This window comes from Mustela putorius, unplaced genomic scaffold (assembly GCF_011764305.1).
Source record: "Mustela putorius furo isolate JIRA1106 unplaced genomic scaffold, ASM1176430v1.1 tig00003976_pilon_pilon_pilon, whole genome shotgun sequence".
NCBI classification, from domain to species: Eukaryota; Metazoa; Chordata; class Mammalia; order Carnivora; family Mustelidae; genus Mustela; species Mustela putorius.
The window spans coordinates 1,724,939-1,750,637 of record NW_025422118.1 but is presented as its reverse complement, the minus strand read 5'-3'; the positions used below and the strand labels follow the sequence as shown (position 1 = coordinate 1,750,637).

Here is a 25,699-nt window from a genome sequence, read left to right as displayed (position 1 = left end):
TGAAAATTCGACTCCCAATTGTAAGACATTCGGGAAAAGGCAAAACTACCCAGACAGTAAAAGAGCAGTGGTGGCCAGGGTAGGGCCTCAGGAAAGGGGGGAATGAATAATCAGAGCCCAGGGGATTTTTAGGGCAATGAAAATACTAAACGATACTATCCTGGTGGATACATGTCATTTTACTTTTGTCCAGACTTCTAAAATGTGCAGCACCAAGGGTGAGCCCTGATGTAAGCTGTGGACTTTGGGTGACTCTGATGTGTCAGTATAGGTTTGTCAACACTTTTTTTTTAGTATATGTGCTGCCGAAGCGAGCACGGTTTGTCAACACTTGTAACAAATGTACCCTTCTGGTGCAGCTCTTGATAATGGGGTGACTATACATATGTTAGTCATGTTAGGGATGGGGGTATGTGGGAAATCTATCTTCCATTTAGTTTTGCTGTAAAACCCAAACTGTTCTAAGGAAAATAGTCTTTAAAACAAAAAAGAGTGACCAGTGTGGGAGATAGACAGCTGGAGTTTAATCAACATGTAGAAAGTGTGATAACATCTTATAAAATTATAACTGTGTTTCCTTTTCCCCTGCAATTCCATTTCTAGACTTTATCCTGAAAATATATTTATATTTCCATGTGCATTTTGTATGCTAAATCACGTATGCACAGGGTTGTTCATTACATTACTTAAATAACAAAAAAGTGGAAACATTGGTGTTCAACCTCAGGAAACCAGTTAACTGACTTATGGTACAGTCTTTCTGCCTTACTTCTTCTCTTTTTTTTTTTTTTAAATTAATTTATTTGTTAGAGAGTAGAGTGCAGGCATCCATGCAAATGGGGAGGGTCAGAGGGAGAGAGACTCTTAAGCAGAATCCCTGCTAAGCATAGACTCTGTTGCAATGTTCAGTCCCATGACCCTAAGATCACAACCGGAGCCGAAACCAGGGTTGGTCACTTAACCAACTGAGCCACCCACGTGCCCCTCTGGTACATATAGTCTTAAAGTTGAGAACTGTGCACCTGGAGAGAGTGAGGGAGCTCTGCATGTGCTTATGGAGTATTCGTCCAAGACACGGTAAGCTGAAGACACAAACTGAAACACGAGTTGAAGAACAGTGTGCAGAATGTGGCGTCATTATTGTTGTCAGGGTGAGGGGTAAGCAGAAAAGCAAGCTATGATTTCCTCCTCAGCACAGAATACCTTGGGAAAAATATGAAGCTGGTAACATGGTTGCGTCTGCAGACAAGGACTCTGGGGAGCTGAGGACAAGTAGGAGGGCGGTCTCCTTCTGTAGTATAAATGAAACGTGGTATATATCCATACATGGTGTATCTTTTGTCCAGACTTCTAAAATGTGGCATATATCCATATATTTTCTCTTCAGAAAGTTGGCCACAGATTATTTGTTGGAATTAAAGCCATATGAAACATCTCCATTTGCTTTCTGCATTTGCGTCTGCCACCTGTTGCTGTGCCTGCTCCCTTTGACCTTGATGACTCGAGAAGCTGGCACTGACTCTAGGCTTACTCTACAACAGGCCCCCCCACCTCCAAAGCATATTGATGTTTCTCCTCTTGATTTGTGTCACTGATGGTGTTTCTGTTTCCACCCCCAGCTTTGGCAGCATGTAAGCAACTTCTTGCCAAGAACCCAGGTCACTGCTGAGAAGGGGGCCTTAGGGAGAAGAATATCCAGAGGAAACCAATGCCAGACACGTCTGGAGTTACACTCAACGCAGGCAGCATGAGACATTCTGTGCCAGCATCTGTGTCCTGCTGGCAAAGACTGTAGCTCTCCAAGTTGGAGGGTCCTGGAAGCAGCACGCACCAGGAGCCTCTCGAGAGGAAGAATGGGGCCAGATGTGAACTCTCTACAATGAACACAGTTTTCAGCTTATGAAGGAGTTTTAAGTAAAATAATTATTTAATTTCCACATATTCAAGTTCGGTAGCCTTCTGTGTGAAGAGCCAGCAGTCACCCCACCCCCCGCCCCCACAAAAGTTATCAGGATTATTCTGGCACCAAGTTGAACTCTTCTTGGTACTTCTGGCAATGACAGATCTTCAGGACAGATTTATCTGTTAAATGCTCTTGAGCAGGAAAGAAAAAGTAAAACTTCTGGAAGGAGCGGGAAGTAGCAGAGCAGAGGTCCCTCCCTCACTACGCACTTTCACACAATCTCTGCCTGGACTCGGATGCTTGTACTGAAGATTGGTCCTGCCTCATTCACTTCCAAAGTCCATCAATTCTGGGAGAGCTGGCATTTTCGGGCTGCCTCCTGTGGCCTTTTTTACTGTCCTTCTGCCTGTAGGCAGTCAAATAATGTGACTTGGAACGGGGTTTGCTATCCTATGGGGACTTGCTTTCTCTCCCAGGCTGGTGCTGTCTGACGGGACCATCGGAAGACGGTGGTTTGTTCTCGGGGGAGGGCACTGGCCTTGCCTGGATCCTCCACCATGTTCCTGTTGCTGCCTTTTGATAGCCTGATTGTCAACCTTCTGGGCATCTCCCTGACTGTCCTCTTCACCCTCCTCCTTGTTTTCATCATAGTCCCTGCCATTTTTGGAGTCTCCTTTGGCATCCGAAAGCTCTACATGAAAACTTTGTTAAAAATCTTTGCGGTAAGTTTTACTATTTACAAATGGTTGCTTCACAGAGGAGGGGAGAAATACTGTTATTAGTAAAGAGTTTTTCTTTCTTTTTTTTTTTTTTTTCTTTAAGGTTATTTATTTATTTATTTATTTTTAAGATTTTATTTATTTAGGGGCGCCTGGGTGGCTCAGTGGTTTGGGCTGCTGCCTTCGGCTCGGGTCATGATCTCAGGGTCCTGGGATCGAGCTCCGCAGGAAGCCTGCTTCCCTCTCTCTCTCTCTGCCTGCCTCTCTGCCTACTTGTGATCTCTGTCTGTCAAATAAATAAATAAAATCTTAAAAAAAAAAAGATTTTATTTATTTAATTGAGAGAGAGCATGAACGAGGAGAAGGTCAGAGAGAGAAGCAGACTCCCCATGGAGCTGGGAGTCCGATGTGGGACTCGATCCCGGGACTCTAGGATCATGACCTGAGCCGAAGGCAGTCGTCCAACCAACTGAGCCACCCAGGCGTCCCTTTCTTTAAGGTTATTTATTTATCTTTTTGATGGAGAGAAAGAGGCACAAGTAGGCAGAGCAGCAGGCAGAGGGAGAGGGAGAAGCAGACTCACCGCTGAGCAGGGATACCCCCCACCCTCCGCAATGTGGGGCTCAATCCCAGGACTCTGGGATCATGACCTGAGCCAGAGTAGATGTTTAATGGACTGAGCCACCCAGGTGCCCCAGCAAAGTTTTTTTCTTATTTGAAAGATTATCTCTTTATTGCATACAGAGAAATGTGTACCTGTGAAAGCATTTAACAGACCTTTTCTTTCCAAGGTAAGGTACTTGTATGTATGCTTGATTCTTCCAAGCAAAGGAACCTATTCCATAACTCCATACCTTCAAAGAGAGGGGCTTAGCATTTAAGAAAAAATCATTGCCAGACTCTGCCTTATCTTATGTAGCAAATAATGAAACACAGAGCTGCTGCTCACATATTCCCTCACTAATAGGTTTGGGAGAGACTTTTTTCTCTTTTTAGACTTAAATATTTTAAATAGGTTCCTGCATTTCAGATGAAAGATAACGGGGCAGGGCATTTGATGAATTGTTTGATTTTCTTAAAGATACAGGAGGACAATTAACTTCTTAACATATGTCAGAAGTAGCTAATGATACCCTCAACAAAACAGTCCACAGTGTAAAGGAACTATTTCTGGAAGTTGATCTTTGCCACAGGACTTTTAATATCTATCCAGAAAGTTGGTACTTTATTAGCAGTATCTGTTTTCAGTTGTCACCAAATCCTCAGGTATTCTTTTTCATAGCTGAGACCATATATAATTTGAGAAAACAAAAAATTTAAGAAGTTATTTGTTCATATAGTATCTTATGGTTCAGAATAAATTCATTCATATTCCTTTGGTTCCTTATAATTCTTCAGTGGATAGGGTATCTACATTTTGTCAGTGAGAAAACAGAGACTGAATGATTGAGTTCTAGAAATGTTACTTTATAGTGGTAACTGTTTTTTATTGGGTATTATTGAATATTGGGTTTTGGTATTTAATACTCCTGTAAGAATGTTCTGTCACATGTAAGAGTGGCATTTATTACATTCACAGTGTTGTACAGCCATCACCTCTGCTGAGTTCCCTGACACCTTCATCTCTGCAGGGGAAACCCCACACCCATGAAGCAACTGTCCTCCATTGTCCCATGCTCCAGCCACCATGAGTTTATGTTCCAGCTCTGGATTTGCCTGTGCTGGACAGTCCGTATTCGTGGAGTTCTAGCAGATGTGCTCTCTTGTGGTTGCCCTCTCTTGTGGTTGCCTTCTTCTAGTTAACGTCTTTTTGAGATTCATCCACATTATAATGTATTCCAGTACTTCTGTTTTTTTAATGGCTGAATAATATTCCACTGTGTTTCTGTACCATGGTTTGTTTATCCATTCCTGCACCAGGGGAGGTGGCTTGGCATGTTTGTACCTTCTGGCTATTGTCAGTAGTGCTGCTAGAGTGTACGTGTTTGTGTCTGAGTACTGTTGTCGATTGTTTGATTTTTGAGCCCTGCAGATGGTCTCTGAGGTTATCTAGTTACTTGCTTCTTGGAGAGTAGTATGGATACAGCTTGAGTTTCACCTAAGAGCGGGTTAGAAATGGAAGTTTGGGCCCACTCCACACCTGCTAAATTAGAATCTGCATTTCCGCAAGATCCAGGTGATGGATGTGCACGCTGAAGTTTGAGAAGTGGCGACCTAGTCGGTCTTTGGACCCGCTACTTTGCTTATGTGTAGTATTTATTTTAATTAATCAGGAAATGTGATTTTCTTATATTTCAGTCCAAGAAAATCTTCATTAGAGCCCAGGATTCCTGTGGGCCATATAACTTAATACTCGTTAATACTGTGGCCCTTTTGCCACTGTGAAAAACCAGTAGAGGGGCAGTAGAACAGCTGGTAAACTTTTCAGGAGACAACACTGAGTGATGGCTAGCTTTCATTCAAGTTTAGAAGCAAGTGGCTAACTCACAGATCTATGGAAATCTTTATTTTTAAAACATAGAAATCATAGCATTAGCCTTTGAGTTATTCCGCAGTAGCTAACATTTTCTAACTTGCATCACTTTGGGCCACAGAAGGCCTAGCATCCATGTATATTCTCTCTTCCATTTTGAATATATCTCCTCAAGTTAATATTTTAAAGTTTAGTCAACTAAAATCCTTCTAATTATGACTGTATTTCTAAATGTATATTTTTGTAACATTTAATATGGATTATAATTACATAGCTGAAATTCATTAAATATATATGGTTGGGTTGATCCTTGGGATAGGTAATCTTGGGCCATCAGAGAATTTTCTTTGCTGATCACGCCTCGAAAATTGCTAGTTTAAGGCACAGTGATTTAGAAGTGATTTGGGTATATGTGTGTATATTTATGTATGTACCCATTTTTGACCTCAAGATTTAGGATTTCAAGAACTGGATTTGTACTTCTATTTCCTAGAGATGCGTCTGTCAGGCACCGAAAGGATTCTGGGTACTCTGGGCACTGTCCTGTTGAGCTGCGTGGATAACTACAACTTGGCGCATAAGCTAGAGTCGGGGCGGGCTAGAAAGGACGGATCCCGTTCCAGCAAGGCTGTAGGCGGCTCTGCAGCAATGTCTGGTCTTTGCGGACTCTGTTACTGTTCTGAGCTGACCTTAATGGACAGTTAAGAACTGAATGCTATCAGGATTAGTATTAGACTCAAGTTGGATTTGGCCCAACTGGTTTTATTTTATTTTTTTAAGTTTTTTTAAAAAGATTTTATTTATTTATTAGAGACAGCAAGAGAGGGAATGCAAGCAGGGGGAGTGGGAGAGGGAGAAGCAGGCTTCCTGCAGAGCAGGGAGCCTCATGTGGGGCTCATTCCCAGAACCCTGGGATTATGACATGAGCCGAAGGCAGATGCTTAAGAACTGAGCCACCCAGGTGCCCCTTATTTTAATTTTTTTTTAGAAGATTGTATTTATCTGTCAGAAAGAGCACAAGCAGGAAGAGCATCAGGCAGGGGGAGAAGCAGGTACCTCCCTGCTGAGCAAGGAGCCCAGTCAACTCAGTCCCGGGAGCCTGGTATCATGACCTGAGCTGAAAGCAGATGCTCAACTAACTGAGCCACCCAGGAGCCCCACTTGTGGGTGTTTTTGTCCTGTTTTGTTTTGTTTTAAATTCTAGCAATATTAATTCCATTTCTTCTAATATCCTTTAAATTATTATTGTCAAGCATTTTACTTCTACATATGTGGGTGTTTTTTAATAGACTTATTTTACCTTTTTTAGCCTCTCTATCCTTCCTAAATCAGACTGCTGTGTATAATTTTGGAGCTGGAGGAAAGCTCAGAGAGCACCGTAATTCTGTGGGACTGTCCCCCACTACATATGAACTACCTGGGGAAGCATTTTAAAAGTACTTATTTGGGAGCAGTAGAATCTCCCCAGATATCCTAACTTAATTGGTCTAGATGGGTATATTTTCAAAACTCCCCAAGTGATTCTGAGGTCTGCCATCAAAAGGTGGAGTCTGATTGACTTCCTCTTGGATAGGGGGTCCTACTTTATGACTTAATTCTAACAAGCAGAACGTAATGGACATGAATTTTACTGTGTAATAGGTGAGATTAGGTTAGAAATGGCAGTATAACTTCTGCTTGTTGGGGTGCTTGCCCCTGGCACCCAGCGGCTGTGTTGTGAGGAAGCCCGGGCCACATGTTCCGTATTCCAACTCACAGCCCCAGGAATGCCCTGACAGCCAACATCAAGTGCTACATGCAGGAGCGAGCAGTCCACAAAGGACCCCAGTCCTTAGTCTTCTAGCCACCTAGCTGATGGCAAACCTCATGCAGTTTGCATCTTCATGAACAAAATAAGTGGTGGTGGTGTTTTAGGCCTCTGAGCTAGGGGGTAGTTTGTTATGTAGCAATAGATAATCAGACAAGTAATATTTAAAGAATTTTAAACATTCATTCATGTTTACATAGCTTCTAATACCTTAACATTTTTGTACATGTATTACCTTTCAGTATTTGACAACGGCATACATATTTAATGGTTATGTTAATAGTGTATATATCTAATTTTGTATTTGTATTTTCTTTGGGGATTTTATTGGCCATTTTTAATAAGTAATCTTCATAATGCATATCCTGTTGGTCCATGCAGTACCTGGACTTGTGCTTTGGCAGAACTAAGCAAGCCCTGGCTTAATAGCTAGTTTCCCATAATCAGCGCATCCTTGTATAAAAATGAATCCCGGTATCCCTGCCAAGGGGAGAAGGTAGGTGGGTGTCTTCTTGGTTCGCTTTCCTGGAAGACTTCATCGACTGAGTGTAGGTCCTGTCTGGTGCTGAGTTGCAGAAGGTTTTTGTGCGCAAAGAGCAGCAGTGTTCTTTACAAGTGTTGTTTTCTTAATGTTGGTGCTTCACATTTACCCTCAATATAGTAATGATGGTATTACTGGGGTACAAGTCCTGGAAGTGGCTTTCCATTGAGTTGAGAATGGTTTGAAGAAAGAGAAAGTAGGAAGCCTGGAAACAGAGAGGTGGAAAGAAATGACCTGGGTGATTTTGCCTCATGTGCAAGGGCTTGATTGGGTCAGGTCAGAGACCATTGTAAACATTACAGCAATTGTAAACATGAGACTCTAGAGCGGAAGTGGCCGATGGAGAGTCCTAGAAAGCCAGTGGTGGTTGTGAGGAAACTGAAGAGGGCTGTACAGTGGGAGTGTGTAGTGGGATGGGCATGAGTTTTTGAGTTAGTGGCCCTTCGCTTGAAATCCAGGGCTCTTTGATGAGCTCTGAAACTTGACCTAAGTCGTTAGACTTTCCCGTGTGCTGCTTCATCTGCAGAGTAGAAGCCATATGCTTCATATGCTTCTAGTGAAAGCAGTCCTGTCAATCAGGCATGTCCTCCCGACCCCAGTGAAAAGGGGTGACTTTGACATAACCCTGATGAGCTGAGCGGATGAACTGAAGAAGGTGAGAGTATGACTCTGGCAGGGAAGGTGGTGGGAAGTAGTTGTAGGTTGTATCCTTTCCGCTCTTCGCTTTTCACATGGAGACCTTGATGGAGAGAAACCCTGGGAGTTAAAGTAGAAAGTAGCGACTGCCTGCTAAGTGCAAGACCCTCTATCAGATTGCTGGAGTGAGAACACAGGTTGCTTCTGGCTCCTGTTCCTCAGGTTTTACAGTCTTGTAAGAAAGACAAGTATACGCATATATAACTAATTCACAATTGGTTGCTAATTCATATACACTGGGAAGGACGAACGCCACAGGAATTGGGTAGGTAACATTTCATAGCAGAGTTGGCATTTGAACTGGAATCTTAAAAAGGAAAAGCCATTCCAGAAGTGCAGATAAGAAAGTACAGTCTTACTTATGTACTTCAGAGACTTACTTTAATTAGGGACTTACTTAATTAGAGGCTTAGAGACTGTACATAGCTTAGTGGAGCAAAAGCATTGGGTACACAGAAGGGAGAGGTCAATTATAACGCAAATGTTTCTCTAGGCATTGAAAAGCCATTGAAACTTTGAGCAAGGAAGTGACATGATCAGACTGGCAGCACGTGTTGGGTGGCTTGAAGGGAGGAAAGAGCCATTGAATCGCCATGGCATTAATACAAGCAAGAGAATAAGCTAGGGGCGAATGTGACGCCGTCACCCAGGAGGCAGCTGGGAAAGAGTGCCCTTTCAGGGCAGGATCAATAGGACTTGGTGACAGATGGGAAACTCGAAAGCTTGGATGACTAGAGGGATAGTGATCCCACTGCCACAAGAGGTGGGCCAGAGGGAGGGGAGCACTATCGGGGTTGGGAGGAGGTATGCTGTTTTTCATTTGCAGCATGCTCGTGAGGGCTGGTTGGAGTTGCATGGGGAGATGCCCAGCAGGCGATCGGGAATGTGGGGTTGGCACTTCCGTGAAGTTAAGATTTGCACATTTGCTAGTTGCTACTTAGAGGTTACAGCTGAAGCAGGGAGAGAAGAGAGAGTTGCTAAAAGAGGTGGTGTTTGCAGGGGACTAGACGTGCTGGATGATGGGAGCCTGAATTTTCTAAGGGTCTTGTTCTTTGGGATGTATATGGTTAGTTCATGGGACAGTGTGGCGGGGCTGACTGAAAAGGAGGTGGATTCTGCTGAGATTAGGTTGCGAAGTCTGTGACTTCTGGTTAATTCCTAAATTGTAGTGTTCAATAGAATGGATAACTAGCAAAAGTACACCATTGCACCCTCTGCCTTTCTGGGAGCTGGGCCTACCTTTCACCTGCCAAGGTCTGCCTTGGCTTTGATGTTACCTAAGAGTGCAGCAGTGTTAATGTCCTTAAATGGTCTCTTCTTGTCTGGGAGAGGCTGCGACTGGAGTAATGTAGTAATCTGATGCTCAGTAGCTCGGTAAATGGCATCTCACGTCAGGGGGAGGAGAGGAGGTTTATGGGAATGAGCTCTGAACCTAGGCTTCTCCGTATTGTTCTGCATGTCTGAACGCTCTAGCTCTGCAAGTGACCACTCAGGGAAGCCGGCTGTGGAGTTAACCAGACGCTGCTCATGGGCGGCCCCCTTTTCTTCGGTCTTCTGCATCGGGCCGTGGCTTGCCGGTTCACCCATCAGCCTCTCCTCCTGAACAGGCTCTTCCCAGCTAACAGCCAGGTCCCTCCAGCCTTGTGACTGGGCACTTCTCTCCTAAACACAGAAGCATTTTGTAACATCCCTGAAGTGTGGAAAAGAGAGGGTAAGGCGATGTTGATGACAGCTCTGTGATAGAGCTAGGAGATGGAGGGGCTCATTTAACCTGTACCTTTCCAGTTCAAACACCACAGCCATCTTGAGTTTTGCAGAGTGAAGCAGTCCTCACAGACTTCAATTCTAGTGCTCAGAGGCTGGACGTCATATATGGCACCCTCCTCTGAGTTTCAAAATTGTCAGTATGGAACCAGGTTTTTCTGGTTCTGACTGTGGTTGCAGACTTGGCCAGAATGGAAACCCGCAAACTCCAGCTGAGAGGCCTGTGTCTGTATGCAGCCTTGCTAGATCCTCTTGTCTCCCTGGTCACCAGTTCACCTCTTCCCTAGATGGAATTCCCAGGTGGAGTCTCCCTTCCTCCATTGTAGGAGTTTTGTTTACATTTTCTTCTAGAAGAGATCATCCATGCGTAGAGCCAGAAAACATCAGCGCTAAATATCCGAAGTATAGAAAATGGGCTGTGGGTTTTCTTGCCTTAGACCCCTTCTGAGTGACTCTAAGCTGTGTTTTTTCTAGACAGTGGTGTCTGAAGAAATTTCCAGATGAGGTCAGATCACTGATGAAAAACTCACATCCTGCTTTTGGCTCTGCCAGACCACCCAGAGCCGTCTGCTGGTACTTGAGGCTCTGCCAGCAGAGTATATACCAAATGCTTCGGGCTCTGTGGGTTTTGCTGCGTCACGGGATGACAGGGTTCTCTCTCACCTTGCATAACTGTGGAAACAAGTTTGAAAAGATGCCTTTTAAAATATCTGTTCTGTTTCTTCGACTTGCCATGGACTTCACTCTCTATACTGTGATAACATACTTCAGTTAGGGATAAACGAGCGCGTTTTCACCTGAACTTAGGGGTAGTGGGTGAGACCCTGGCTCGCTTCCTACAGGTAGACATATGGTAAGGAAGGGAGGCTTCTTTTCTAGATGTCTTGTAGAGGCCATCATTATTTCAGTCACAGTGAGGACAGTTAGGGCGTTTTGCAGTTTCCCAAGTTCTGTCACATATATGGTCTCATTTGATCTTAAGCGACCCCATGAAGCAGGAGGTTGACATACTATCAGTCCTATTTTATAGATAGAAAAGATGAGTTGGGATGAGTTGCTTAAGGGACTTAGCATTAGTGTCCAATTAGATTTTTTTTTTTTTAAATCTCCAAATGGTGTTTTTGTGTATTTTTGTTTAACACTAAGCCCTTCTGTATCAGGTTGGGGGGGGGGTCGTTCTATTACAAGGCTGCTCAGAGCTGGATGGACAGTCTAGACATATATATTATTTAAATTGTTGCTTCTGGAATAATTGGGGAGGTAGGCAGCGTCAGGTGGTGGGCGGTTGCTTAAAGGATGCTTGGTTCTGCTGTTTGAGAATAGCTGCTGTGTAGCAGTGAGAGAAACACGAGGTCTGTGTGCTGCCAGCTTGTGGACTCCTTAGGTGCCCTGAAGACAGATGTAGGCGGAGAGAACCTAGGCCTGAGAAATTTACCCAAGCTTCTGGAGTCTCCAGGCCTCTACTCTAGGTGTCTCATCTTCTGTTGCTTATCATCAAGGAGGGAGATGGCTCTAGAAGCTGAAGCTTTGACTTTCCTTGTAGAGTGGGTGCTTTCTCAGCTAGAGTCTGATCTCAAGTGACTGGGATTGAGGCTTTCCCAGAATGGATATGGAGTGCGTTGCTGTATGAAGAAGGATCTCATTCTCTGTGTTGTCCTTTCTCCCTACAGTGGGCCACCTTGAGGATGGAGAGAGGCGCCAAGGAGAAGAACCACCAGCTTTACAAGCCCTATACCAATGGTAGGGCTGGCTCTTTCTCCTTATCTCACAATCCCTTTGACCTATGTTCCTAAGTGCTTTTAATTCCACACATACTCTTCACTCTATCAAAGGGAGTATATGGACTCTGTATATTTTAGAGACTTTTATTCATTTATTTATTTATTTACTTGAGAGACAGAGTGTGAGCAGGGGGAGGGCCAGAGGGAGAGGGAGAAGCAGACTCCATGATGAGCACAGAGACTGACGAGGGATCCTGAAATCGTAACCTGAGCTGAAACTAAAGAGTTGGCTGCTTGACTCACAGAGCCACCAGGTGCCACTGGACTCTGAATATTTTTAACATGCTTCCTCCCAGCATGTTGCTTGACACGGGTGTTCTCTGTTACAGGAATCATTGCAAAAGATCCCACTTCGCTAGAAGAAGAGATCAAAGAAATCCGTCGAAGTGGTAGTAGTAAGGCTCTGGATAACACTCCAGAGTTTGAGCTCTCCGACATTTTCTACTTTTGCCGGAAGGGAATGGAGACCATCATGGATGATGAGGTGACAAAGAGGTTCTCAGCAGAGGAGTTGGAGTCCTGGAACCTGCTGAGCAGGACCAACTATAACTTCCAGTACATCAGCCTTCGGCTCACTGTCTTGTGGGGCTTAGGAGTGCTGATTCGCTATTGCTTCCTTCTGCCACTCAGGTGAGCGCAGGCCTGACGGGGACAAAAGGCTTGAGCGGCGGCTGCCTAAGCCCGAGGTGTGGCTGACCTCCCTGTGTCACTCTGCTTTGCTTTCCCCCTTCCGAAAGGAGCAGAGTTTGATTCTGTCGCTGGCAGTCTCTTGGGAGGTAGACCATCCGACTCTTGGAAGGGTCCACTGGGGGTGATCTTTTAAAGGCCCTTGGATTCTCTGCAAATCAGACAGAAATCGTGGGGTTTCCTAAAATGCTCGTCTAGTTGGCCTAAACACAGGGACAGGGAATGTGGAGTACTTTCTGGCCATTCCTCCCTGGACATGACCAGGTCTTTCCTGCAAGCTTGCCTCTCTAATACAGAGGCAATATTGAACTCTCAGGATTTCTGTACCATGTGCTATTCTGAGTACACCTTGCTGGCTGCCGGTACCTTCAGGCTCTACTTCCTGTTGCTCCACAGAGAAGCTCTGCTTTCGCCAGGGTGTGGAGCCAAAGGGAAGGGTAAGACAGCAGGACAGCAGGTGCCTGGGGGCAGAGCAGCCAACAGCAGGCTTTTCCATCCTTCTGGCTGCCTGATGTTGGGGGAGATAGCGTCCGCTGAGAGCCAAATCCATAGCCTACTGTCAGTTTGGAGTTAAAACGATATCTGGGTATGCTGGGCCTCTCATTTCTAGATGAAACTCTTACCTGGATCCTAGGTGATCTGATGGTTTTGGGGGTGGTTTTCGTGATGTCGACTTTCATTGTCACACGTTCCAGTCTATCTGTAGTGCAAGGGTTTGTTTGCTGTGTTTTCACATGTCTTCTTCTTACAGGATAGCTCTTGCTTTTACTGGGATTAGCCTTCTGGTGGTAGGCACCACCGTGGTGGGATACCTGCCAAATGGGAGGTGAGTTGTTTGCGAGAGTCCATTTCTGGAGGGCACTTAGCTCCGCAGTTGTGGCTCCCCCCACACTACTCCTCTGGGCACAGGCAGACCTGCAGCATCTTAGGTAGATAAGATAACCCAGTGATAACAGTGGCGTCAGCATTGTTATTTTTCACCAGTCTTGATCTGTGACTTTGCTCTTTACCCTCTAACACTCATACTCTTATTCCTCTAAGACAAGGGAGGAACCTCCCAACTGTGGAGTCGAGGGTCAACAGATTTAACGGCATGTCATTTAGTTCTGAGCATTCTACTGTGTTGATAAATTGGTAAAAGGAAAAGAAATATAGGTAGGGCTTTTTTTGTGTGTGTGTGTTTTTTAAGATTTTATTTATTTATTTGACAGAGATCACAACTAGGCAGAGAGGCAGGCAGAGAAGTGGGGGAAGCAGGCTCCCTGCCGAGCAGAGAACCCCATGCAGGGCTTGATTCCAGGACCCGAGATCATGACCTGGGCCAAAGGCAGAGGCTTAACCCACTGAGCCACCTAGATGCCCCTTGTGTTGTTGTTATTGTTGTTTTAAGAGAAATTTGTTCCTTCTAGAAGTTCTAGGGCCAGCTCTCTTCCCCAGGCTGGTGAGGTTAGAGACTCTGTCCTTTGCTCTGCCTTTAGGCATTGACTGGAAGTAAAATAATCAAGGAGGCTTATCTTTGCTGGAAATTTGAGGGCTGTATAAATTCTAAACCGAGTCACTTCGGTAAATTGAAGCAATTCTTGTCATTTCTCTGTTTCCTCATATGTAGGCATAAAGACACTCGTGCACTGTAGAGTTTTACCATATGCACTAATGTTTTTAAAAATAGCCTGCAGTCCTAAAGGGCTGTAGGCAGGGATGGTTGCATTGTTCCAGTCTGTAACTTCTCCCGACTTCCTGTGTGTAAAGTAAAAAAATCTGTGTCCTGTCGTACCAGGTTTAAGGAGTTCCTGAGTAAACACGTTCACTTAATGTGTTACCGGATCTGCGTGCGAGCCCTGACAGCCATCATTACCTACCACGACAGGTGAGGGCACTTTGTGTGACATGGGGAACTGGCACTGGCCAACCACGGCTCACCTGCACCTCACCAGTGAGGGCTCTTCTGAGTTCCCGGAGCCCATGAGGTGGGTGAAGTAAGGGCTGAGTTCCAGATCAGTTGTTTCACATGGGTTTTATTGCTTTTGCATTCTTTCTAAACACAGAGAAAACAGGCCCAGAAATGGTGGCATCTGCGTGGCCAATCACACCTCTCCAATTGATGTCATCATTTTGGCCAGCGATGGCTATTACGCCATGGTAAGACCTTTCTCTGTTGCTTTCCTGGGCAAGTAAGACCTTAAGCATGCTCAGGGCTGGGATGTTTCTGGACCCTTCAGAGAGCTCTTCCTGAAGAAAATAAACATGGGAACATGTAAGACTGTTGCCTCTTTCTGTTGCTTTGAGAACTCCATGGGACTTTGATAGGAGGTCTTCTGAGTAGGTTGATAACGAAGAGCGCGGTTGGAGGTTAGCCTTTGGGTGTTGAGGCAGACCATGGAAGGGGGTGACGGACAGGGAAGGGGGATTTGAAAGGACTGGGTTCAAGGGCATTAGAGAATCTGCCCAGGAAAAGCACTTTTTTACACGAGGTATTACTCAGCTTCATTATTTTTTTTTTCGGGTTTTCAGCTATGTTTTTAATGATGTATCTTTGATATCACTAAATAAAAGGCAAAATTAAAGATTCAGAGTCTAATAATGCTTTCTTAATAGTGAGAAAATTAATGTTTTCAGTAAAATGTTAGAGGGTGAGAGGTTGGGATACTTTCCTTTTGGGATCTGGGGCTGTCTCCACATAGTGGGGATTGCGTGTGAGAGTGGCTTCACTCCCGGTTATTCCTCTGTGTGAGATTAGGTGGGTCAAGTGCACGGGGGACTCATGGGTGTGATCCAGAGAGCCATGGTGAAGGCCTGCCCGCACGTCTGGTTTGAACGCTCTGAAGTGAAAGATCGCCACCTGGTGGCTAAGAGGTAAATCCACAAAATGCCTGTTGCTCTCTGTGATCAGTTAGGATGTATGCGCTTTAGGGGTTGTTATCCCTCCACGGTAGAATCGTAGTGTCTTCTACACTGAGTCCTCACTGCTTTCATAATAAAACGTTTTTTCCCTAAAATATGGAATAGAAGAAGTATCGAAGTCTTGGTATTATTTGTCAAGTTTGTAATCTCTCTTAACCTTTTTTATTTATTACTCATTGTAATGAACCACATGTGAACTTTTAATGCTATTTGAAATCTCGGGATGAATTCATTATCACAAATAAAAACAAATTTAAGGCAGCGGGAAAAGATAGAGTTGATGTACATAATGGTAAGAGCTTTGCGGAAACTGAGAGGAATGAAGGCTCAGTTGGGACCATCTTCTTCAGGGACAGACGAGCCTGCCCCAGATTCCCTTTACCGCTTCGCTCAGGAACAGTATTAAGCCAGGTGGACTGCACATTCAATCCAACGTGGCTGTCCAGAAGTCCAGTGACAAGTGCTTCTTGAGGGTGCTGTTATCAAGGCCCTGTCGCAGGCACGTCCTTTAGGTTGTCCCAGGTCTGAGCAGTGTCCTCTACATAGACCTTAATACTTCACTGAACAGCTGTATGAGTTAAACTGCAGTCATCTGGTTTTCCCTGTCTTTATATGTTTTGTCTTTATGAGATTCAGACTGGGGTTTGTCAAAGATCATCACACTTGTGGTTTGTGTGACATCCATGTAGCATATTTATAAGTACATTTTGGTGATGATGGATGTAAAGCTGTCTGAGCCTCTGTGTTCTTTTTCACTTCCAAAGACTGACTGAGCATGTGCAGGATAAAAGCAAGCTACCCATCCTCATCTTCCCAGAGGGTAAGAAGGGGTGGGGCCCTGCAGAGGGTTTCTTTGTGGGAGGGTGGGGAGGCCATGCAGGATGGTGACTCTGCTGTTGCCTCAGAACGAAGTCCCTCAACCCTGGCTGGGGTTATCTGTTTTCACTGACGGATGTTCAGGTGGGGCTTAAAAACTCTGGGAAGTGCAGCATTTGGACTGGGAGTGCCAAAGTGCGACCTTCCCAGTACAGGAATCCCTTCTGTAATATGTCAGTGGGGTCTCAACTTCTTCTAGATTCTTCCTGAGACCTCCCAAGTCTGCTCAGTGGCTCTGGCCTTTTATTGAGGCTGGGTGTGTTAATTGGGGAAAGTGATCTTGTAATAGCAGAATGAGAAACAGTATAGTGTTTTGCTTATCCCTGTTAAGTGTTCATTCCTAAGCTAGGGAGATTATCCTATTTGAAGACTTTTTCTTACTATATTTAGTTCTTACTCCTAAACTCTGAGGTGAAGGACCAAAAGAAATCGCATTTTACTCTCTTCTGTGTTTTAGGAACCTGCATCAATAATACATCAGTGATGATGTTCAAAAAGGGAAGTTTTGAAATTGGAGCCACAGTTTACCCTGTTGCTATCAAGGTACGAGACCTCTGAGGGCGCATGGGGTCATTGTCGCATCTGCTGTGGATGGGGCGCGGCAAGAGAAAGGGGAGGAAGAAGGTGGCGTCAGCAGTCAGCAGGTTGATCCTCCCGTGGGGCGGCTTGGGCCAGGATAGTGTGGGCAGAGTGTTCCAGAGGAAGAGAAGGGACATGTTCATGGTTCAGAATCCGCTGGGGTAGAAGGGATAGGAGTGTCCAAATGAGGACCGTCAACCAGATCACAAGCTCGCATGTTGTCCCCCACTTACGACCTCTCTGTAAGGTACTCCGCTACAGAGGGGCGTGCTGCGGGGAGCAGGGGTGTGGCCCTGCTGGATGTGTACGTTTGGTGGAGAGGTGAGCACGTGTGGCTGTGGATATGTCCTAATACTGAAAGAAGAAGCAGCCGCACAGCTTTGGGCTTTGGTATCACTGTAAATACCAGGAGCCACTGATAAAGATGAAATACATTAAGAGCTTGTCTAGGCTGTCCCCCACTTTTCGGAGCTTGTACTTCAAACTTACTAGGAAGATGGGATTCGGTCATTTTCCTCTTTTCTTCCTCTCTCCGCCTTTACATCCATCTGGTTTTACAAAGGCAGACATCATGCTGTTTCTTTTTTTTTCTTTTTTAAGATTTTATTTATTTATTTGACAGAGATCACAAGCAGGCAGAGAGGCAGGCAGAGAGAGAGGAGGAAGCAGGCTCCCTGCTGAGCAGAGAGCCCGATCCGGACCCCGGGATCATGACCTGAGCCGAAGGCAGAGGCTTAACTCACTGAGCCACCCAGGCGCCCCCATCATGCTGTTTCTAAAAGAATGTTATTACTCACGTTGTTATGTCTACACAGCACAGGCTGTTGTGGGTGTGTTTAGTGCTTAAGCTGAGATCGCAGCTAGGTAGAACAGCAAGGACGTGTGTGCTCGTTATACTTAGCATTTAGTGTCCATCCTCTCACGGGGTCTGCGTGCCATGTGCAGAGCTTTCTGTTGAAAGAATCAGCGTCACTTAGCACAGTGCAAGGGAGGCAGGGTGTTTCTCTTGGGAAAGCCAGTGCTTCCCACCCGCGCTCCCCTCTACCAGGGAGGCAGAGTGCTGGGACAGGAGTGCCAGATGCATAGTGGCTGGAGAACTGACTGATCCATGGGATCGCACTCCCCAAGCCACCTGTCGAGGGTGCTGTCTACCAGAACAGCAAGAAAGCAAGCAGTCTGGTAGCAGTGTCTGCCGGAGGAGGGGAGCCTGGGGACTGCTGTCCGTGTCACCTGCATCCCATCTTGCATTCAGTGTCCAGTGCTCCCTGTCCATGTGCATTAAAAACATTACGAGAAGAGCCCTTTCTCAGTGTTCACTCCAGAACATCAGTTCTTTGTAGCTGTATCAGTGTCACCTGGCGGAACTAGGAAAACACAGACTACTGGCTCTTTCCCAACTTGCGTGTCTGACCCGTTCCTGGGTGCTACGGATGGGCTGGTGGGAACAACACTTGGGGAGCCCTGCTGTGGAGCAGTGGGTCTTAAACAGTTTTGAGACATGGACTCTTAGGACAGTTATGGCTCCTCTCCAGACAAAAAGTCCCGTCAGTTTTACATGTAATTTCATTCTGTCCAGATTTATTAAAACCCATTCAGGATTAAGAACTTCTCTACAACAACTTTGCTAGTTTTTATGAAGCCTTCATTGGTAACCAAAATTAGATAACCTTAGCAGTTTCAAGGCTGTTATATTTCCACCGAAATTAAGCCATTATTTGATTTTGAGAAACTTATCATGATTTTGAGTTGCCTCATTTTTCTCTCAGCGTGGAACAGAGATTCCGCTCTAAATGAAGGGCTCTCATGTACGATGTCAGCTAGTTTATTCATACAGTGCTTTATCAGAGATAACACCTCTTCAAAACATGGGCATTAGTTTCTATTTAAAACTCATTCTTCTCCCCAGTTTCCCTTTGCTATTATAATGTAATAGTTGAATCTAAATTTCTTCATTTAGTCCGAAATTCAGTCTAAATGTCTTCGTTCCTGCGTAGTCAGGTCCACGTCTCTATTCGAGAATCATAAAATCTAGGCTTGAGGAGCCTGCAAGGCCTGCGGTTCGCGCCCAGCCCCGACCCCTCACGTGGGGCTCCTGCAGCATCCCCGCCGGGGTTCCTCTCAGGCTGCTCCACGGGGAGAGGAGCAGCCTGAGAGGCTCACCAAGCCTGTGAGCGTTTCTGACGCCAGCGGCAGCCTGCTCCTGCGCCATCACTCTGCCTATCGCCAACACTGCGTCACTCACTCATCGTCTCTTCCCATTTCCACACTCTGGTCCTTCTCTTTGCGTTACAGTCACAGCCTGAGGTCATGTCTGTGGTGGCACTTCGGACGTTTGCTGGCGGTTGCAGGACACTCCGTCCAGGTGTTCTCCTCCAGGACTCTGTTCTTTTTGTTGCTTCTTGCATAACTTCCTCCAGCACCTTTCCCCCCGCCTTGCTTACCGGCTGCTTCAGCTTCTCTTCTGTTGGGTGACACTGCAGGTCACAGCTTCAGCCACATTTCCCACAGAATGCCACTGACGTACAGCCTCTGCTTCCATTAGAGTCACTGGCAAAGGACAGTGTGGTGGGTCTGCTGCTTGGCGGGAAGCGCGGCACCTGCGTGGCGGAGACCTCGGGAGCTGTTGTGCACGCGTTTGCCAAGGAGGAATGCCAGCGACACGGTCAGAGCAGAGCCTCCTGCTCGCACGGTCAGCTTTGTTAGTGGTGTCGTCACAGAAGCCTCTCAGAAGTTTTGTCGTTTTCTCCTTGGTCAGGGGCACCAGAAATACTAACAAGTTGGTGCCTTTGAGTGAGGTACATGTAGCAGCAGGGATGAGTGAGCGACGCAGTGTTGGCGATAGGCAAAGCCTTGTGGTGGAATGTTCTAAAGGTTAAATCTGGGGAATGGAGGTATGAGAGTATCTTACCCTGTTCTCTTTGGTTTGGGATATGCTTGAACATGTTTTAAGAATTACATCTGTGGGCACCTGGGTCGCTCAGTGGGTTAAAGCCTCTGCCTTCTGCTCAGGTCATGATCTCAGGGTCCTTGGATTGAGCCCCGTATCAGGCTCTCTGCTCAGCGGGGAGCCTGCTTCCCCGTCTCTCTCTGTCTGCCTCTCTGCCTACTTTTGATCTCTGTCAAATAAATAAAATCTTTAAAAAAAAAAAAGAATTAAATCTGTGAGTGAGGAAGACATGAAATGGGTCAAAGAGGGGGCTCACTTCTTTGAGAAAAGCAGGTAGGGGAGTCCTCCCTCGTGACCTGGAGCAAAATCTTGAGTTCATTTGGGGGGCTCATGTTGCTAGAGTTCAGAACTGCGCGAGCATAGAATGGCTTCAGAGGTGTTCATGGAGGGGGTCTGGGAGCTGCTTTTTGGAACTGATGCTGCCCCAGGTGAGCAGTCACGCAAGTTGCTGTCGACACCCATGTTTTGTTAGAATTGCGGACTTCTTACCATCCAGTTTTCCACTGCTTTTCAGTATGACCCTCAATTTGGTGACGCCTTCTGGAACAGCAGCAAATACGGGATGGTAACATACCTGCTGAGAATGATGACCAGCTGGGCCATTGTCTGCAGCGTTTGGTACCTGCCTCCCATGACCAGAGAGGTAGGTCCTCACCCTGACACCATGCACAGGTCTTCGCTTCCTTCTGTGTGACGCCAGCCTGTGTTGAGTAGTCTCATTTATGCTTTCTTACAGACAGATGAAGATGCCGTCCAGTTTGCCAATAGGGTGAAATCCGCCATTGCCAGGCAGGGGGGGCTTGTGGACCTGCTGTGGTGAGTCAGAGCCAGGTTTTATTGGCAGAGTCGAGCAGGATGTGAATTTCTGAAGTAGATGCTGAATTGTTGACTCCTTTTACAAAGAATCCTCCTCTCCCTGGTGTGGAAAATTAAGCTCATCAGCCTTGGAGAATGAGCAGTGTGACTGCTTTCTCCTAGTTCCAGCTCAGAAGTGCCCCATGCACTTAGAGACACAGAGCCCAGAATGCTGGGCCTGAAGCAGTTGATTCTTCGTGCCTTCTGGGGTTTGTATCCATCTGCCAGGGCACCCAGACAGTCCTTATCTCTTTAGGTGGGGGTGACTGGATGCTGATCTGGAAGCTGCATTAACTGGTCCCTCTGATCTTGAATATTTGGTAAAACTGGGCCATCCTTAGAAAAGCGGAAGTTTCATTTATTACATTTAGTTTGTTAACCTACTAGAGCAGGTGTTGGCAGACTCTCCCTGTGAAGAGTCGGTAAATATTTTAGGCTTTGTGTATCGTGTGGCCGCTGTTGCAGCTGCTTTAATCTGCCCCTGCAGAGTGACAGCAGCCGGACAGCATACAGAAACACATGAGCGTGGCTGGGTCCCAGTAAAATGTTCTCAGGGCAGGTGTGAGGCTAGGTTTGGCCCGTGGGTCATAGGTGGGGCCCTGCACACTGGAGTATGAGATAGTGACACTCCGAATAATGGGCTGAGTTGGGAGCAGTGCTGGCTCGGGGGATCATCCACCCTCCGGGACCCTTTGTTTGAAGCGCAAAGGTCAGCTCTGTTAGGCACTTGACTAAAGTGGGCATTTAGGGAAAAGAATGTAGAGATTCAAATTTTAAACTGACATGGGGATTCTCAGGTATGGCCTTTTAAAAAAGCTCACGTTCCTCCAGCTCTCGTTGTGAGCCAGGCTCCGTGCCGCTGGCGCCGGAGAGGACGGCCTCCTCCGCCCTCGCCGTAGACCCATGCGGGATGGGGATTGTCCCTCCCATTTCACATGTGAGACACCAGAGCTCAAAGAGGTCAGGTGACTGTTTTCCAGAGTCGCCGAGTAATCAGTGGAGCCAGATTCTGAACTCAGGTCTGACAGGCTGCTCGAACTGGAGTGTCAGTCCACACTTCCTGGCCGCAGGGCCCCAGGAAGACAAGTGGGGCTCCCTTTAAAAGAGAGCCTTTTGCTGTGGATCATAAAGGGTATCGCACATGTAAGAGCATTGGGTGTCAGGTCTGTCCAGCGATGGGGGCGGGCTTCATCGTACCTCAAAGGGGAAGTCCAGGTGTAGCAGAAATCCTGAAAAGGGACTGGAGTTTCTGTTAGTCACTGAAGGTAGGTGATGCTAATTCTAACATGAAGGCGAGCAGTCGGGGTGTCAGGTAGGAATGGGACTTTGAGGAAACAAATCCCAGTGTGGGGATAGCAGAGGGAAGTCTCGCCGGGGCCGTGAGTACAGGAGTATGGGCGTGACTTGGATTCCTCTCCAGCACCATCCCTCAAGCACAGAAGAAGTAAGGACTCACAGTTCTCCTTATGTTCATTGTTGGCATGAATCTCTGGGTCTGAATTTTACAGACTTCATTTCACAGATCAGATTTACAGATTCATTACAGTTTTAGTCGTTCTTAAAGCTGGCTCACCTTCCATGATGCCAGAATGCCTCCTTTATCTTCAGTAAGGTGAGAGTGAACGTTTGAGTAGAAAGCATTGTAAACCCCTAGGTAGGTAGGTTTAAGCAATGACAAAGTACCCTGAACGTGAGTACCGACTTCTGACCCCAGGGCAGGAGTGAAAGATTTAAGTCAGAAGTGGTAAAATTGGGGAGGGCCAGGTCAGTATATGAGGTCACCCCAGGAGGGAGAGAGCCATGGAGCGCTTTTGTTTCTGAAGGGTTCTTCTGGGGTTTTGAGCAGCGAGGGGCTGTGATCTAAGGGTGGAGAGGAGGCCTTCTTTGCTGTGACACCAGACTTCTCTCTCATCAGGGATGGTGGTCTGAAGAGGGAGAAGGTAAAAGACACGTTCAAAGAGGAGCAGCAGAAACTGTACAGCAAGATGATCGTTGGGAACCACGAGGACAGGAGCCGGTCCTGAGCCCGCGCCTTGCGCTGGCGGGAGCCACTGCTGGCAGACCCTGACCCGCGAGCCGGCTGGAGTTGCTGCCGCCGCTGCCCCTGCTGCCCCCACTGCTGCATCCTTTCCAACTCCGGGGCTCTTCAGGCCGCTCTGGATCCCAGGACTCCAGCTGCTTTAGAACTGTCCCTGGGTGCACCGTCTGCAGTGGGCACTGCCGGGGGTTGCTGCCCAGGACGAGATGCCTTCTTGTTTCTTTTACACTAAGTCCATTGGAGGAATGCCATTAAAGTCAGCTCTCCACCTGTGCACGTGTGGGGCTGAGTGGTTGGGAAGCCTTGGCCACGGGCCCGTGTTCAGGACGTTAGGGTGTCAGTCTGTTACAGATGCCATATGCCAGGGACTTTGCTGAGGAAAGCCCCCCCCCCCCTCCGCTTCTGAGGAGAGAAGGCAGTGTGACTTGCTTCAGCCCAAACCGCCGCCCCGAGCCTCGGAGCTCTGCAGACTGGGTGAAAGGAAAACTGTTGTCTGCGGGGGCTTTTGGCAAAATGGGGTTTTAAATCCTGTGCTCCTCCCCACAAGCAGAAGCACAGGATCACCAAAGGGGATGGCAGGAAGCAAGGTGGACCAGTGACTAGGGCGTGGTGGGAACCAAGAGTCATTTTGTGTTCAGACTCCAGTGCTAATCCTGAACTCCCATGTGACTTGCTCTCTGTTAACTTGTGCCTCAGTTTCCCCATCTGTTACCTGGATCAGGAGGGGAAGGTGGTCATACCTACCTCACAGGGTTGTTGTGGGGATCGAAGTGCTACTTGGAAGGACAAGTTGCTCAGTGTTAAAAGTATAGGTCCATGAAACGTGGCAGGAAAGGTCTGAACTCAGAGCTGCTGCAAAGGGCTTTGAGTTTGTTTTTGTGAGTAAATAAAATTGTCTCTGATGGTCAATTAATTGAGGGGTTTTCCCTTCACTCTTTTCCCGTATAAGTAGCCCTAAGCAACATGCTTCATAGAGTTACAGTCCTCTGACTTGACCATAACCCCGAGACTGTCGGGAATCCATTTGGCTTCTGGAATGAGGAATAGTACCGTTCAGAAGAAGCTACTCCCCCTATCAGATGTTTGCCTGTCTCTCTGACGCGCTTAGAATTTCCAGCACAGACAGGTGTGGAGTTCTCCACTGATGGGTGCCTGGGATAAGAGGCGTGTGAAGAGGTGCCATTTGTTGAGGACAAGGATAGGGCAGTCTAGATGTAAGGACTGTGGGAAGCAGCAAGGTAGGAACAGAGGCTCTGGAAGGGTTAGTGAGGGGACAGGATGGGCAGGTGGTGCACCGTGGGCTTCCACACAGCCGGAGGAAAGCTGGGAGCTTCCTGGGTCTCCTGTGCCCAGCTGCAGTCACTGTGAAGGCGGATCCCAAGCCAAGCAACCCGCACCAGTTCTGGCTCTCAGGGTGTACCAGTCTCACGCCCCCACCTCGCTCCCCCTCTGCCCATCCGTCCAACCCTTCCCACTCCTGCCGCTGGATCCAGCAAGGCACATCTGTGACACCTGTCAGGATGTGCACCAGCTGCCGTAAGCGTCGCCTCTCCCAGGCTGCCCTGGGCCTGTGCAGGGGGCTGAGGCAGGAGGGCAGCCCTGCTCCTGAGACCTGACTTGATAGCACTTTGTCTTCCCCGCCCTGACTGCTTCCTGTTCCTTGACCTCCCTTACTGGCCTCCCGTTTGCTCTCACCTGGCCTGTTGCTAACCAGTGAGAAACGATTTTTCTTTCCAATAAAAACCCTGTTTTGACTGTTAAGGAACAGCCTCTTAAGAACTGGTTTTACAAAGAGTGAACAGTGGTTTTCAGCTTTTAGAGGAGACAATATAGTGTTTAAAAACCATCCGGAATGATCTTTAAAAATCAGTTTTCGAGGCTCAAGTTCCCTTTTTTAAAAAGTTCTTTTTTAAAAAGCTCTCTGTTGTTTAGTACGTTTACATCATGATTTTCATAAATATGCTGAAAAGAATGTGAAAAAACTAAAAATATTAAAAATATGCCTGTCGGTTACCTAGCAGAGTATTGCAAGAGCCTGGGTTAGAATCAACTACTGTGTAAAGAAATACTTGTGGAAACTAAGCAAGGGTTATTGTACTGTTTTACAAAGAGAAGAGATGTGAATTATGCCCCCCCACCAGAAAAGTAATTTCTAAAATTTTTATTTGGTTCATGTTTAAAGTATGGAGACTCATCAAACTACACCACCTTTTTAAATTGGGGACCTGTGGGCCCCCCATTACCCCTAAGTCAGATGCTTGGTTTGGGATAGCTGGACAGGTTTTGGGTGGTAAAGCCTTACAACACGCAGGACCAACCACACAATCATGTAAAGCAAAGCCAAGTACAGAAGACTCAGGATCTAGCAGCAGTGAGGATGGTTCTGGAATAAAACCAATGGCATCAGTTGGTGGGATGAGCCCTGGCCAACCTCTAATCCCACTTCTAAACCGGCTACTCACTTGCTGTTTTGACTTTCTCTCTCCATTCCCTGACCCACAATTAAGGACTTGGGCTAGATGGCCTCCAAACCTCTTTCCATGTCTGTAAGTTTTAAAACCATGGTTTTAACTTTAGCTCTCATTTCCCAGGTCATCTGGTTCAGATCTGATTTGGATGCATTTTGTTCCTCCAGAACATAGAGCTAGTGAACACTCCGCCAGACGGTGTCCCTGTATGAAGGGGGGGCTTCCAGGTTTCAGGTGAAGGGGGGCCGGGTGGATTTGAATGTGGATCTCAGAAAGCTGTTTCCACTCAACCATGAGGTATCTTTGGTCCAGCTAGTTAGAGAAGGAATTTTCTTGAAAGGCTAGTGAGATTCCCCTGTCAGAGGAAGCTCGGTAGACGGCTGTGGGCCAGGCCAGAGCTCAGCAGGCTTGGCTTGATGGAGCAGTTAGAGATGATGGCCTTCCAACAGTAGAACTAGCTCTTGAGCCTGGTTCTGGACTGCATCAGCCCTGGCTCCCTGCTGCTGCCCTGCCCAGGTGAGAAGAGGCTAGCTGTGAGGGGGCACCGAGTGCCCCACGGAGCCCTGCGTGCCCAGCCCTTGGGGGCAGCAGCCCGCCAACAGCAGCTGGGAGCCCTGCTGTCCTGCAGAACTGTTCTGGGTCTGGAGATCCCGCCGTTCCTTTT

At 46.9% G+C, this 25,699-nt stretch overlaps 1 protein-coding gene across 2 annotated transcripts in view; it reads left to right on the top strand.

The window, feature by feature from the left end:
- Positions 1-23,480, top strand: part of GPAT4 (glycerol-3-phosphate acyltransferase 4) — a 34,020-nt gene extending 10,540 nt beyond the window's left edge. Inside the window, exons 2-13 of one of the 2 annotated variants that reach the window (XM_045070908.1) lie at positions 1,620-2,625; positions 11,574-11,643; positions 12,014-12,314; positions 13,123-13,197; positions 14,149-14,238; positions 14,417-14,510; positions 15,109-15,224; positions 16,037-16,092; positions 16,606-16,691; positions 20,189-20,317; positions 20,411-20,490; positions 22,445-23,480. In XM_045070908.1, the coding sequence (XP_044926843.1) occupies positions 2,461-2,625; positions 11,574-11,643; positions 12,014-12,314; positions 13,123-13,197; positions 14,149-14,238; positions 14,417-14,510; positions 15,109-15,224; positions 16,037-16,092; positions 16,606-16,691; positions 20,189-20,317; positions 20,411-20,490; positions 22,445-22,553 (1,371 nt within the window). In that variant the 5' untranslated portion in view covers positions 1,620-2,460 and the 3' untranslated portion in view covers positions 22,554-23,480. The remainder of the gene's footprint in view (positions 1-1,619; positions 2,626-11,573; positions 11,644-12,013; positions 12,315-13,122; positions 13,198-14,148; positions 14,239-14,416; positions 14,511-15,108; positions 15,225-16,036; positions 16,093-16,605; positions 16,692-20,188; positions 20,318-20,410; positions 20,491-22,444) is intronic. The other variant, XM_045070909.1, reaches the window with a different exon arrangement.
- Positions 23,481-25,699: the final 2,219 nt, after the last annotated feature.